We start from the raw sequence: 12,925 nt of genomic DNA on the forward strand, positions 1-12,925 counted from the left end.
ATCGGAAATGGAGCAGCCGGGACTCCAACTGGCACCCATATGGAATGCCAGTACTGTAGGTGGCAGCTTTACCCGCTATGCCACAGCACCGGCCCCAACCACTTGGTATCTTTAAAATAGCTAAGTTAGGGAAGATTATAGCAAAAATAAGATTGGTAAGTTGAAAAGGTGGCTGGGTGACAAGTACATCGATGTTCTTTTTTTGCCATCTTCAATAATTTGTTTGACCTTACCTTTTAAAAAATTAAGTGGTATTTAATTTTAAAGTGACTTTTTTTCCAGGAGGCAATAACAGATGGCCTGGAAATCGTGGTTTCACCCAGAAGTCTCCATAGCGAGTTAATGTGTCCGATCTGTTTGGACATGCTGAAGAACACCATGACCACCAAGGAGTGCTTGCACCGTTTCTGTGCAGACTGCATCATCACGGCCCTGAGGAGCGGGTGGGTTAAGTGCGGCGTGCCGGGCGCGCCAGGCGTGCCGGGCGCTTAGACCGCGTCAGTGCCCCCGGGATTGGAGGAGCACCTTCTTCACATGGATCGGACTGAGAACTGGAACTGTTTCTGAAGTCTAGGTTTCAGTCACTGAGGAATCTTTATTTTGAAACAGTTTGGCTTTATATAATTTTAGAAGCTTTATATAGGATGAGTGTTTGTTTTGAGGAAATTATGAAGCATGAAACCATGCTTTTCCAACCTAAACACATAAAATAACATCCTTATGAAAACGCTATTTCAAGAAAAGAACTGAATGGAATGGGGAAATTTTTTTAAAAAGATTTATTTATTTATTTGAAAGAGTTACACAGAGAGAGGAGAGGCAGAGAGAGAGAGAGAGAAAGTCTTCTATCCGATGGTTCATTCCCCTATTGGCTGCAATGGCCGGAGTTGCGCTGATATGAAGCCAGGAGCCAGGAGGTTCTTCCAGGTCTCCCACGTGGGTGCAGGGGCCCAAGGACTTGGGCCATCTTCTACTGCTTTCCCAGGTCATAGCAGAGGGCTGGATTGGAAGTGGAGCAACTGGGACTCGAACTGGTGCCCATATGGGATGCTGGCGTTTTAGGCCAGAGCGTTAACCCGCTGCGCCATATATGCTGGCCCCAAGTGGGGGGAAATTTAATGTAGGAAAAAAAACCTGGGTTTGTATTTCTTAAACAATCATATAAATTATTGAGAAGTATTCAGAAGTATTTTGGTAAGTATCTAGAGTGTCTAAGATTTCCAAAATCTTGCTTACCTACTTGTCAGATTTTTAAGGAAATTGGGGTTAATCAGCTTAAATTCCTGTGACTTATTTGTAAAAGAAAACTGGGTATTCTTGTCTTAGCCAAAGATGGCATTGTTTACTTTTTCTTTCTTTCTCCTGCTTTTATTTAGCAACAAAGAATGTCCCACCTGTCGGAAAAAGCTAGTTTCCAAAAGGTCACTCAGGCCAGATCCGAACTTTGATGCCCTCATCAGCAAAATTTATCCGAGTCGTGACGAGTATGAAGCTCATCAGGAGAGAGTCTTGGCCAGGATCAACAAGCACAACAATCAGCAAGCCCTGAGTCACAGCATCGAGGAGGGACTGAAGATCCAGGCCATGAACAGGTACGCAGGGAAGAGGCCCCGCGAGGGCACTGCTCTTGTGAATCTTTTATTAAATGTTGGAGTTAACTTTTGGCAAAAATGAGATTTAGAACAAAGTCACGCATGATTACCTTTTCGAGCGGGTGTACCATGCACTTCCAGGAATAACAGGTGTTCCACTTAGGGTGCCATGATTTGCTCTGTACCTACTTCTCTTCATACATCGCCATTCTGTTTTTTTCCTCTCCCTTTAGAGCAAAGAGTTTGCTGTGTTTATATCTGATTCTTTTCTTTTTTTCTTTAAATTTGAAAGGCAGAGTCAGAGGCAGATACATAGAGGTCTTCCAGCCACTGGTTCACACTCCAAATGCCCACAGTAGTCGAGGCTGAGCTGGCCAAAGCCAAGGAGCCTGGAACGTAATAAACACTTGAGCCATCAGCTGCTGCTTCCCGGCATGTGCATTAGCAGGAAACTGGAATCAGAAGCAGAGCCGGCTGTGAGAAGCAGGCATCCCACACAGCTTAACAACTGCTCCAAATGTCTCCTCTTCCATCCTGTTTTGAACCCTCTCCAGGGAGACTTCGGCCCTGTCCACACCACTGTCAGCCTTATCAAGGTTATCCCTGATTGCCGCACTGTGCAACTGAGGCAGAGTCTCAGACTGCATCTTTCTTAGCAGCATTTGTAACAATTTCTCCTTCCTCTTTGAATAGTTTTTTTTTTCACTTAGTTTTAGCTAAGTGAACCATATTCATGGTTCCCTTTGTATGGCATTAATTATTTTTTTAAAATTTTTTAAAATTTATTTGACAAATAGAGTTAGACAGTGAGAGAGAGAGAGAGAGAGAGACAGAGAGAAAGGTCTTCCTTCCATTGGTTCACCCCCCAAATGGCCGCTACAGCTGGAGCTGCGCCGTAAGGCAGGCTCCTCCGAAGCCAGGAGCCAGGTGCTTCCTCCTGGTCTCCCATGCGGGTGCAGGGCCCAAAGACTTGGGCCATCCTCCACTGCCTTCCCGGGCCACAGCAGAGAGCTGGACTGGAAGAGGAGCAACCGGGACTAGCAACCGGCGCCCATTTGGGATGCCAGCGCCGCAGGCAGATGATTAACCAAGTGAGCCATGGTGCTGGCCCCTGCATTAATTATTCTTTTGTAGGTTTTATTTCAATTTCCTTAACTGTTCAGGTGCAGTGCCTCAGTTCAGGGATGAGTTTTTCTCTCCCTCTATCTCTCTCTCTCTTTTTTTTTTAAAGATTTATTTATGTATTTGAAATTTGAAAGGCAGAGTTACACAGAGGCAGAGAGAGGTTTTCCATCTGCTGGTCCACTCCCCAAATGGCTGCAATGGTGGGAACTGGGCCGATCTGAAGCCAGGAGCCAGGAGCTTCTTCTGGGTCTCCCACGTGGGTACAGGGGCCCAAGGACTTGGGCCATCTTCTACTGCTCTCCCAGGCCATAGCAGAGACCTGGATCGGAAGTGTAACAGCCAGGTCTTGAACCTTTGCCCATATGGGATGCTGGCACTGCAGGTGACGGCTTTACCCACTATGCCACAAGGCCGGCCCCTTTTTTCTCCTTTTAATAGCCTGTCTCCACGTGATCTCTTCTCCTGCCTGTAATCATCTCCATGCTGACAATGTCCTAGAGCCATCTCTTGGATATTGATGAACACCTTAAACACAGTGTACTCAGGACTGGAACTCGGGATCTTACCCATGCTTCTCTTCATTCCTGCTCTTGCTGTTGATGGCAGCTCCCTTATTCTGCTTGCTTAAGCCAAGAGTTGGATTCACCCTTATGTCTTTTTCTGGTTCCCCACATTACAGTCTGTGAATAAATCAGCATTTTTAGCTTTCTCTGTGGTATATCCAGATTACTCCAGGACATCACTGTACTTTGACCAGCAGGCTCCCAACTGGTCTTTCTACTTGTGCTTTTCCCAGCACAAGCAGCCACATTGATTCTGTTACAGTTAAAGTAAGATCATGGTTCTTTGTTGTTCAGAACCCTCTAATAGCGTCTGTCTACGTGCAGGTTAGAAACCAGAAGGCCTCAATGATGGTGTCCAGGGCCCCACGTACTCTGGGCACTCTCCTTACCCCTCTTCCTGTCTGACGTGAGAAGCACCATCTTCCAAAGCAGGAGATGCTGGGAAAGACCATCCGAGTCTAGTGGTTTTTACCTTGGCTGACCATCAGAATCACTTGAAAGCTTGAGGTGCCATCCAGGCCAGGTAACTGGGGCCCAGGCAGTACTGTTTTTTAGGTTTCATGGGTGATTCTGAATGCAAGTAAGGTCCAAACCACTAGGCCCAAGGGTTAAAAAAGGTACTGCGTTTTAACGACATTAAAATGACGTACCACTCTATTTCTAAAAGTAGAGTAAAGTGTTAAATGTTGAAAGTATTTATCTCTATAGAATTTACATTGGAAGGATTTTAATGTTTATTTAGTGTTGTCTTTTATCAGGAGCGAGAGTTCCTTTGGCCAGAGGCTTTACAGGCAGGCCCTTGGTCTCGCTTGAACACTGCGGTGGTGGAGGCCTGCCTGGGTCCTGGCATCCGCTGCACTTGATGACAGTTCCGTCCTTCTTCAGACTCAGCAGGCGTGTTTCTGCGTCAGGACCTCTGTTCTTTCCCCGGATAATCCGTATGGCTTTCTTCAGTGTCTGGCTCCATCGTTCACCTTATTCTCTCACATCTGCTGTCTTCTGACTAGAATACGAGCTTTAGGAGGGTAGACTGACAGTGTCATGGACTCTTTTCGAGCAGTTGCTCAATAAGTATTTTTGTATGCATGAATTTTTTGGTTAAACTTTGTTTATTTTGAAAGTCAGAGTTGCAGAGAGGGGTAAGGGAGAGAGATAGGAGGGAGTCTTCCATCTACTGGTTCACTCCCCAGATGGCTGCAATGGCCAGCTCTGGGCCAGGCCAAAGCCAGGCACTTCATCCAAGTCTCCCAAGGGGGTGGCAGAGGCCCAAATTCCTGGACCATCTTCTCCTTTCCCCAGGCCATTGGCAGGGAGCTGGCTGAGAACGTGGAACAGCCAGAACAGGAACCAGTACCCAAATGGGATGTCCACGCTGCAGGCAGTGGCTTCTACTCACTATGTCACAATGCCAGCCCTGTATGCATGAATCTTTTTGAGTTCTTTCTTTATAGTGCAGTCTTCTGTTGAAATATTTTATGCATTTCAGATTCTGCCTCTAGTTTTTCTAGTATTTGGTACAGTTGTATGTTCTTACACACTTCTCTAAGGGCTGAGAGTTCATCTTCCTAATTTTCTTGCTGTTTTTCATAGGATTTTCAGGAATGTTGGTGTCCTTCATATGCTACAATCAGGACAGTTTGTAGAATTGTAGATGTGTTTTCACAAATGAAGCATATTATTAACCTTTTACCTGAACGCTATTATTTAAATACCTGAAATTCTATCAGCATAGCTCTCACTTCAGTCCTTTTTTGCAAAGAAGTGTGAGAGAAATAACTGTCTTAGAGCCTGTTAGATCACTTTACTTCAAGGTCAACTAAAACAATTATTTTATGTTCCATTACTTTGTCCTGTGTCTTTTTTTTTTTGGACAGGCAGAGTGGACAGTAGAGGGAGACAGAGAGAAAGGTCTTCCTTTTGCCGTTGGTTCACCCTCCAATGGCCGCCGCGGTAGGTGCGCTGCGGCAGGCGCACCGCGCTGTTCCGATGGCAGGAGCCAGGTGCTTATCCTGGTCTCCCATGGGGTGCAGAGCCCAAGCACTTGGGCCATCCTCCACTGCACTCCCTGGCCACAGCAGAGAGCTGGCCTGGAAGAGGGGCAACTGGGACAGGATCGGTGCCTCGACCGGGACTAGAACCCGGTGTGCCGGCGCCGCAAGGCGGAGGATTAGCCTGTTAAGCCGCGGCGCCGGCTTGTCCTGTGTCTTTTTAAAAAAGATTTATGTATGTATTTGAAAGGTAGAGTTGGGGGAATGAGGAGTGACAGAGGTCTTCCATCCTGGCATTCACTTCCCAAATGGCCACAATGGGCTGAGCCAGGCTGAAGCCAGGAGGCAGGAGCTCCATCCAGGTCTCCCACGTGGGTAGCAGGGGCCTAAATACTTGGGCCATCTTTCATTGCTTTTCCAGGCACATGAGCAGGGTGCTGGATTGGAAGTGCAGCAGCCAGGACTTGAACCGGCACCCGTATGGGATGCAGGCGTCACAAGCAACAGCTTACCCTGCTGCGCCACAATGCTGGCCCCATTTTTAACATTGTGGTCAAAATACATTTATATAAAATTACCATCCTAGCTACTTGAAAAAGTTATTCAGGAGGCACAAAGACAAAAACTCAGAGCTCCCGCCCACTGCTTCACTCTCCAGTGCCTGCAATGGCTGAGGCTGGGGCTGAAGCCAGGAGCCAGGAGCCAGGAGCCAGGAATGCTGTCCAGGTCTCCCACGTGGGTGTCAGGAGCCCAGCCCCAGGCCGTTACTGCTGCCCAGGTCTCCCACCTGGGTGTCAGGAGCCCAGCCCCGGGCCGTTACTGCTGCCCAGGTCTCCCACTTGGGTGTCAGGAGCCCAGCCCCGGGCCGTCACTGCTGTTTCCCAGGCTCTGCGTTGGCAGGAGGCTGGAGTTGGGAGTCGAACTTGGGAATTGTCTTAAGTGGTAGGTTAAATGCCTGCTTTCCGTGTTTAGCACTTGTAAGTGTACTGTTCAGTTATATATTGTTATACAACCAATCTTCAGAACTCTTTATCTTAAAAACTGAAACTCTGTGCCCATTAAGCAAAAACTTTGTGTTTTCCCGTACCCCAGCTCCTGGTATCCACCTCTCTTCTTTTTAAATTTTTTTTATTTGACAGGTAGAGTTATAGACAGTGAAAGACAGACAGACAGAAAGGTCTTCCTTCCGTTGGTTCACCCCCCAAATGGCCACTACGGCTGGCGGGCTGCACCAATCCGAAGCCAGGAGCCAGGAGCTTCTTCCCAGTTTCCCATGCGGGTGCAGGGGCTCAAGCACTCGGGCCATCCTCCACTGCCCTCCCAGGCCACAGCAGAGAGCTGGCCTGGAAGAGGAACAACCAGGACTAGAACCCGGTGCTCATATGGGACGGCAGGCACCGGCACCATACTTTGTTTCTATGAATTGACTGCCCTCAGTACCCCATATAAGTGAATCCTACAGTATCGCCTTCCTCAACATGCTCATCCACACTATGGCACATGATGGGTTCCTTCCATTTTAAGGCTTTGTGTTTTAGATCTCTTTGTATCATAGTTTTGTTATTTAACCTATTAGTATTGCCTCTTAGTTTTTGAATGAACTATAGATTTCAGAAGCTGGCTTTCTTTTAAAGTAACCATTATTTTTTTTTAAAGATTTATTTATTTGAGAGTCAGAGTTACACACAGAGAGAAGGAGAGGCAGAGAGAGAGAAAGAGAGAGAGGTCTTCCATCTGATGGTTCACTCCCTAATTGGCCGCAACAGCCGGAACCACGCCGATCTGAAGCCAGGAGCCAGGAATAACTACTGAGAGCGAGCCTGGGCCCTGCTAACGTGAAACCACCTCTGCTCATCTATTTGGGAGACAGTGGATTGGGCACTAACCCTGTGCCCGCCCCATGTCTAGATAATATTGGATTCTGTATTGGTAACCATCTTGGTTTTGTTAGAATTTGGCTCTACTTTTTTTTTATTTACAAAATTAGGAGGAATTTTTTTAAAGGTTTATTTATTTTATTTGAAAGTCAGAGTTACACAGAAGGAAGACAGGCAGAGAGAGAGAGAGAGAGGTCTTCCATCCGCTGGTTCACTCCCCAGTTGGCTGTAATGGTCGGAGCTGTGCCAATCCGAAGCCAGGAGCCAGGAGCTTCTTCTGGGTCTCCCACATGGGTGCAGGGGCCCAAGGACTTGGGCCATCCTCCACTGCTTTCCCAGGCCACAGCAGAGAGCTGGATTGGAAGAGGAGCAACCGGGACTAGAACCCGGTGTCCATATGGGATGCCGGCGCTGCAGGCAGAGGATTAACCAAGTGAGCCATGGCGCCAGCCCCATGGCTTTTATTTTTTTAAAAAAGCAAGAGTTCATGAATTATTTTCCTCCCCAGTAGGCTGCTATTTTACTTTTTTCTGGCCATAAAAATAACGCTGTTCATAGAAATGCATGTCATGTACCCCTCCTATTTTCTTGCATATGTAGGTAGAGGGTCACAAGATACGGTAGAATGTGATCTGGAATCATACCCAACTCGAGCTCTGGCACTCAACTAATTAATTATATAATTGTTGGCACGTCATTTAAGCGTACCTAAGTTCCCTAGCTTAGCTGTAAATGCTGACTGCCTTGTGTTGTTCTGAAGACTGAGTGCCTTGCCCAGTGAACGGTTCTCAGTGTCTAAGCTTGTCAGCTGCTTTTGTGTCCATCCTGATTATTTAAACACCATCCCATTTTTCTCACTGGAGAGAGGTCAGTAGGCGAGTACTTACCAAGCCTACTACAGTGTTTCTTGGGGTGAGCACATGCCATAGGAGAAGGCCTGATCAGAGTCCTTGCTGCTGGGTGTCGTACCCAGCAGTGCACCTGAGTACTTGGGAGACCTCGCTGGAGTTCCTGGCTTTGGCCTGGCCTCGTCTGGGCTGTCGTGGCCATTTGGGGATTGCTCACTGTCAATAAAAATCTTTATTAAAAATACTGTTTTCTTAGGAATTTCTAATTAAAGACATAAATATGTTCTTAAAATGTTTCATTTTCTTTTTTTTTAATCTTAAAAGTTTGAAGGCAGAATGATGGTAGGAGGCAGACGTGGGCGGAGGGAGGGTGGTGGTGCAGGTATACCTGCAGATGGCCAGTGATCAGGACTGGGCCACGCCGAAGCCGGAGTCAGAAGCTCCCCAGGCGCGTGGGCCATGATGCTCTGCTGCTTCCCAGGCACATGAGCAGGAAGCTGGAGTGGAAGCGGAGCGGCTGGGACTCTGCTAAGGGACGCTGCCATGTCAGGTGGTGGCCTAACCTGCTGCACAGCACCCACCCCAAACTTTCATGTTTTCATATCCAAGTCATGTCTGTTTTTTCTTTTTAAGATTTACTTATTTATTTGAAAGGCAGAGAGATCTTCCATCTGCTGGTTCATTCCCCAAATAGCCATAATAGCCAGGTCTAGGTTGAGCCAAAGCCAGGAGCCAGGAACTCCATCCTGGTCTTCCACACGGGTTGCAGGGGCCCAAGTACTTGGGCCATCGTAAGTTCCCTTCTCAGGGACATCAGCAGGAAGCTGGATCGATAGTGGAGCAGCTGGTATTGATACGGGATGCTAGCATCATAAGCAACAGTTTGACCGACTGTAGCACAACACCTACCCCTGAATCATCCCTTTGTTTAGACTTCGAGTTGCATAACCAACAAAACAATAAAAATATAGACAAGGATTTGTGAATAATTCTGTTGTCTTTGTTTTGTTCAATAAAGAAATTACTAAAGGAATAGAAACGTTTGCTGAGTCATTTAAATGCGTGTGTGTGTTTGAAATCTTCTAGGCCTTTTGAGGACATATGAGAGACAGCAGTGCTGCCCAACTTGGAGCAAATACAGTTGTCAGGATCTTTTGGAATCTTAAAGTTCAGTTATAATAAATGCGTCTCAGAGTTGATGCTTTAAAGGCCTAAATATGAACCTGTGGCTTCTTTCCCTTGTCTAGATTACAGCGAGGCAAGAAACAGCAGATCGAAAATGGTAGTGGAGCGGAAGATAATGGCGACAGTTCGCACTGCAGTAATGCATCCACCCACAGCAACCAGGAAGCAGGCCCTAGTAACAAACGGACCAAAACCTCTGATGATTCTGGCCTCGAGCTGGATAACAACAATGCGTCAGTGGCCATTGATCCAGTGCTGGATGGGGCTAGTGAAATCGAGTTAGTGTTCAGGCCTCATCCCACACTTATGGAGAAAGATGACAGTGCACAAACAAGGTAAGTGTGTAGACTGATGTAGGGTGATCTGGATTCAGAATGTTGAATCTGGAGTTACGGCGATTTTGTGTAAGGAGGAAGAAGCAGTACTTGTCTTCCCACTTTCTTTCTTTCGGGTGTGTTTTGCATGTAAAGTTCCACTTCTGAGAAAAATGGTCCTCCTATTCAGATTTCCTAACAGGACGCTAGGATGTAAGGCACTTCTAAAACCCTGCTTTACTATGGCCTCCGGTGCACCACCATCACTGTGGGTAAACATGTGGTGCTGAGTGAGTGAACCATACACCGTACCCTAAAAATGACCAGGTTAGCACATTTGCTAACATTTGCTCATGTTCTTACTTTTGTATTGTTGCTACAGTTAGCAGATTCTGACCCTTGGCTTTGGGGTATGCTTTACCCCCCAACTCCCAGTACGCCATGAATTTTATTTGATTTTTGTTAACTTTACATCAAATTTTACAGAGGGAACCTTTCAAAAATGTTTATATAGCAGTACGATTCTTGTGTTTTACTCATAATTGAGACATTTTACTTAGCATTTCAGTATTAGTTCCATAATTTAAGTCAGTTTCCCCTCGGTATATTCTAGAAGTTAAATTTTTAATGATTTTCTTTCAGATACATAAAAACTTCAGGTAATGCCACTGTTGATCACTTATCCAAGTATCTGGCCGTAAGGTTAGCTTTAGAAGAACTTCGAAGCAAAGGAGAATCAAATCAGATGAACCTTGATACAGCCAGTGAGAAGCAGTATACCATCTACATCGCAACAGCCAGTGGCCAGTTCACCGTGAGTCTATCAAGCGGCAGACTGTTGAAACTGGGAGCGCACTGATTGAGGACGTGGGGGCGGTGGGGTGGGGCCTGAAACCTGGACAGAAAGGAAACTGCCTGGAGCATACCTTTTTGATACTTTCCTTCTGTTCTGAACAATGTAGCAAGAAGATGGGCCCTCAGATGTTTTTAAAATGTGTATTCTGTGGCCTTCTGTTGTTCAGTCTCACTGTCACTGTGCTCGGTCAAGTTTTCATGGTATTTTCTCTTTTGTTCCAGGTTTTAAATGGCTCTTTTTCTCTGGAATTGGTCAGCGAGAAATACTGGAAAGTGAACAAGCCCATGGAACTTTATTATGCACCCACAAAGGAGCACAAATGAGCTTTTAAAACCAATTCCGAGACGGAACTTTTTTATAGCCCATTTGTTTAATATTAAAGCTGTACCATCATTGCTTCTAAGGACAGATATTGGATATGTTCAGTTTCCTTTCTGAGCCAGACTCGTTTACACTATTAGAATCTTCCCCTTAATTTAAGATTTCCTTTTGGAAGGGACTGCCATTATTCAGTGCTTTTTCTTTTAAAAAGACACCCAAGCTGTGGGCTTCACAGAGCATGGTTCCGTTTTGGAGCAGCTTTTTTACCCAGGAAGTTTGATAGTTTTCTGTATTCTTCAGATTCAGTTGGCCTTCTTTTCCCCACTCCTTTCACAAGTTTCTTAGGCCTATAGAATGTTAAATAATATGTATTCTGACTTTTTCCCCGAAGTCTTGTATATTTATAGTTTTCTATATAAACTAGAGAATCTTCATGAAGACCAAGGCTCAAATTTACTGTGCTTAAAAACAATTCTCATAGGATTATTATTTTCATGGTATTTTCTTCCATAATTCATTTTAAAAAGATGTTCTTTATGAACTTACTGTCCATTGTAATGCAATGTTATTTTTCCCCCTTATATTTTGGAATTTCTGGTCCTGGGGAAGAGAATCAAACAAAATCCTAGGTTCTATGAGAACTTGGTTCAATAACAGATTTCACTGAAGAAAGACAAATTAAATTGGTAGTAATATGTAGTCTTCAAGTGTTTATTTAAGATTTTTTTTTTTTGGTATTCTGTCACTTCAGTTCTTTTATTATGTATGTTTGATGTTTTTCCTGTTAAAATACCAGAGATGTGGAGATATTTTGCACTTTAGCCTTGATGGAAAGTACAAGATACGTTCAAAGCTTCCCTAATTGTTTTCTTACCTGTAGCCACGTGAGTTTTAAGAATAACATGGCACATAGAACTTAAAAGTCGGAGTTTGCTTCTCTTCAGAAAGTGTGTTTAGCATTTTGGGCTGCCATTTCAGCGTATAAGTCTGGTGCTCTGCTAACACACTGGAGAAGCAGGTCATGGAGCAGGAGCCCTGTGCTGGTATGTGGAGGCAGGTAATTCTACAGCAGTGCCAGCCAGGAGTCCTTCTGATCGGCTTCAGTTTTGTGACGGAGTTTATTGTTGGATGTCCAGACAGCGTGATTCTCACAGGGCAGGCGTCAGATTGACTTGTGCTCATTTCCACCCCTGCCCTGACTCCAGGGACGACTCTGAGTTCGTATTATCATAGTGTTCATGAAGACGATTAACCCCAGAGGGTGTCTGACAGGGCGCAGACCTCCAGCACCACTGTTCCTAAGGCTGTCTGGTCGCTGGGAAGAATCACCTGTCTGGTGTGGCAGAATGTTTTCCATCTTCAGCCCAGTATGAAAACTTAAAGGCTTATTCGATTTTTTACCATTTTATTGAAAATATATAAAACCTGTTTTTACAGTTTTTTTTGGTAATGTGCCATGAAATTTGAAAACTACCAAAAATCAAGGGAACTTTTATATTCAATTCTTTTTCTGGTGTAATGTTAAGTTGTATAGATTATTAATGCATGTCCACTGAATATAACCCTGGTTTTGTGATAAAACTGCTTAGATTTTATTGGTGACATATTAGATTAGTGATTGCATAAATAACTAAAATCCCATTGTGATTATTAATTGAAATTTTGTCTTTAAGCAGAAAGTTGTTTATTAATACAAGCTTTATGCTTAGAGAATGTATGTGTTTTTATCTGTCAGTATGGGAGTATGCATCATTAGAGAAGTCATTGGATATGTAATCCTTTGCAAAAAATTATAGGTATTTGATAGAGCACTGAGTGTATTATGTGTGTGTTTTGGGGCAGGGAAAGGGTGGATCTCTTGGCCATCACTACCAGCCACGGTTGTATAAAGAACTGTCTAATTGATAAAACAACTATCATGGTTGGAGGACAGCTCACTAAATGTGCTGAAAGCCTTTGGAGACATTATTTTAAAATGTGTTACAGTAACATTTGTAACCAAACTTCCCACTTGAACCATTTTGAATGTGTAATTCTGTGGCATCAGGCACCTTCTCAATGGGATGTAATGATCCTCACTATCTATTTGCAAAAACCTTTTTATCATCCCAAGTGGAAACTGTATGCTATAAACACAACTCTATTTCCTTCTTCAATGCTCTGAACCTCTATTTTGCTTTCTCTCTGAATTTAGAATCCTGTAATATTTTTACAGTTCACCCATGAAATAGCATGTATTAGAATTTCAGAATTTCA

General features: G+C 44.7%; 1 protein-coding gene across 3 annotated transcripts in view; it reads left to right on the forward strand.

The window, feature by feature from the left end:
- RNF2 (ring finger protein 2) overlaps window positions 1-10,869 on the forward strand; it is a 45,624-nt gene extending 34,755 nt beyond the window's left edge. For all 3 annotated transcript variants that reach the window (XM_062211505.1, XM_062211506.1, XM_062211508.1), the window contains exons 3-7: window positions 283-443; window positions 1,377-1,592; window positions 9,241-9,513; window positions 10,135-10,306; window positions 10,570-10,869. In XM_062211505.1, the coding sequence (XP_062067489.1) occupies window positions 283-443; window positions 1,377-1,592; window positions 9,241-9,513; window positions 10,135-10,306; window positions 10,570-10,671 (924 nt within the window). In that variant the 3' untranslated portion in view covers window positions 10,672-10,869. The remainder of the gene's footprint in view (window positions 1-282; window positions 444-1,376; window positions 1,593-9,240; window positions 9,514-10,134; window positions 10,307-10,569) is intronic.
- The last annotated feature ends 2,056 nt before the right edge of the window (window positions 10,870-12,925 follow it).

Source organism: Lepus europaeus, chromosome 14, assembly GCF_033115175.1.
Source record: "Lepus europaeus isolate LE1 chromosome 14, mLepTim1.pri, whole genome shotgun sequence".
Classification (NCBI taxonomy): domain Eukaryota; kingdom Metazoa; phylum Chordata; class Mammalia; order Lagomorpha; family Leporidae; genus Lepus; species Lepus europaeus.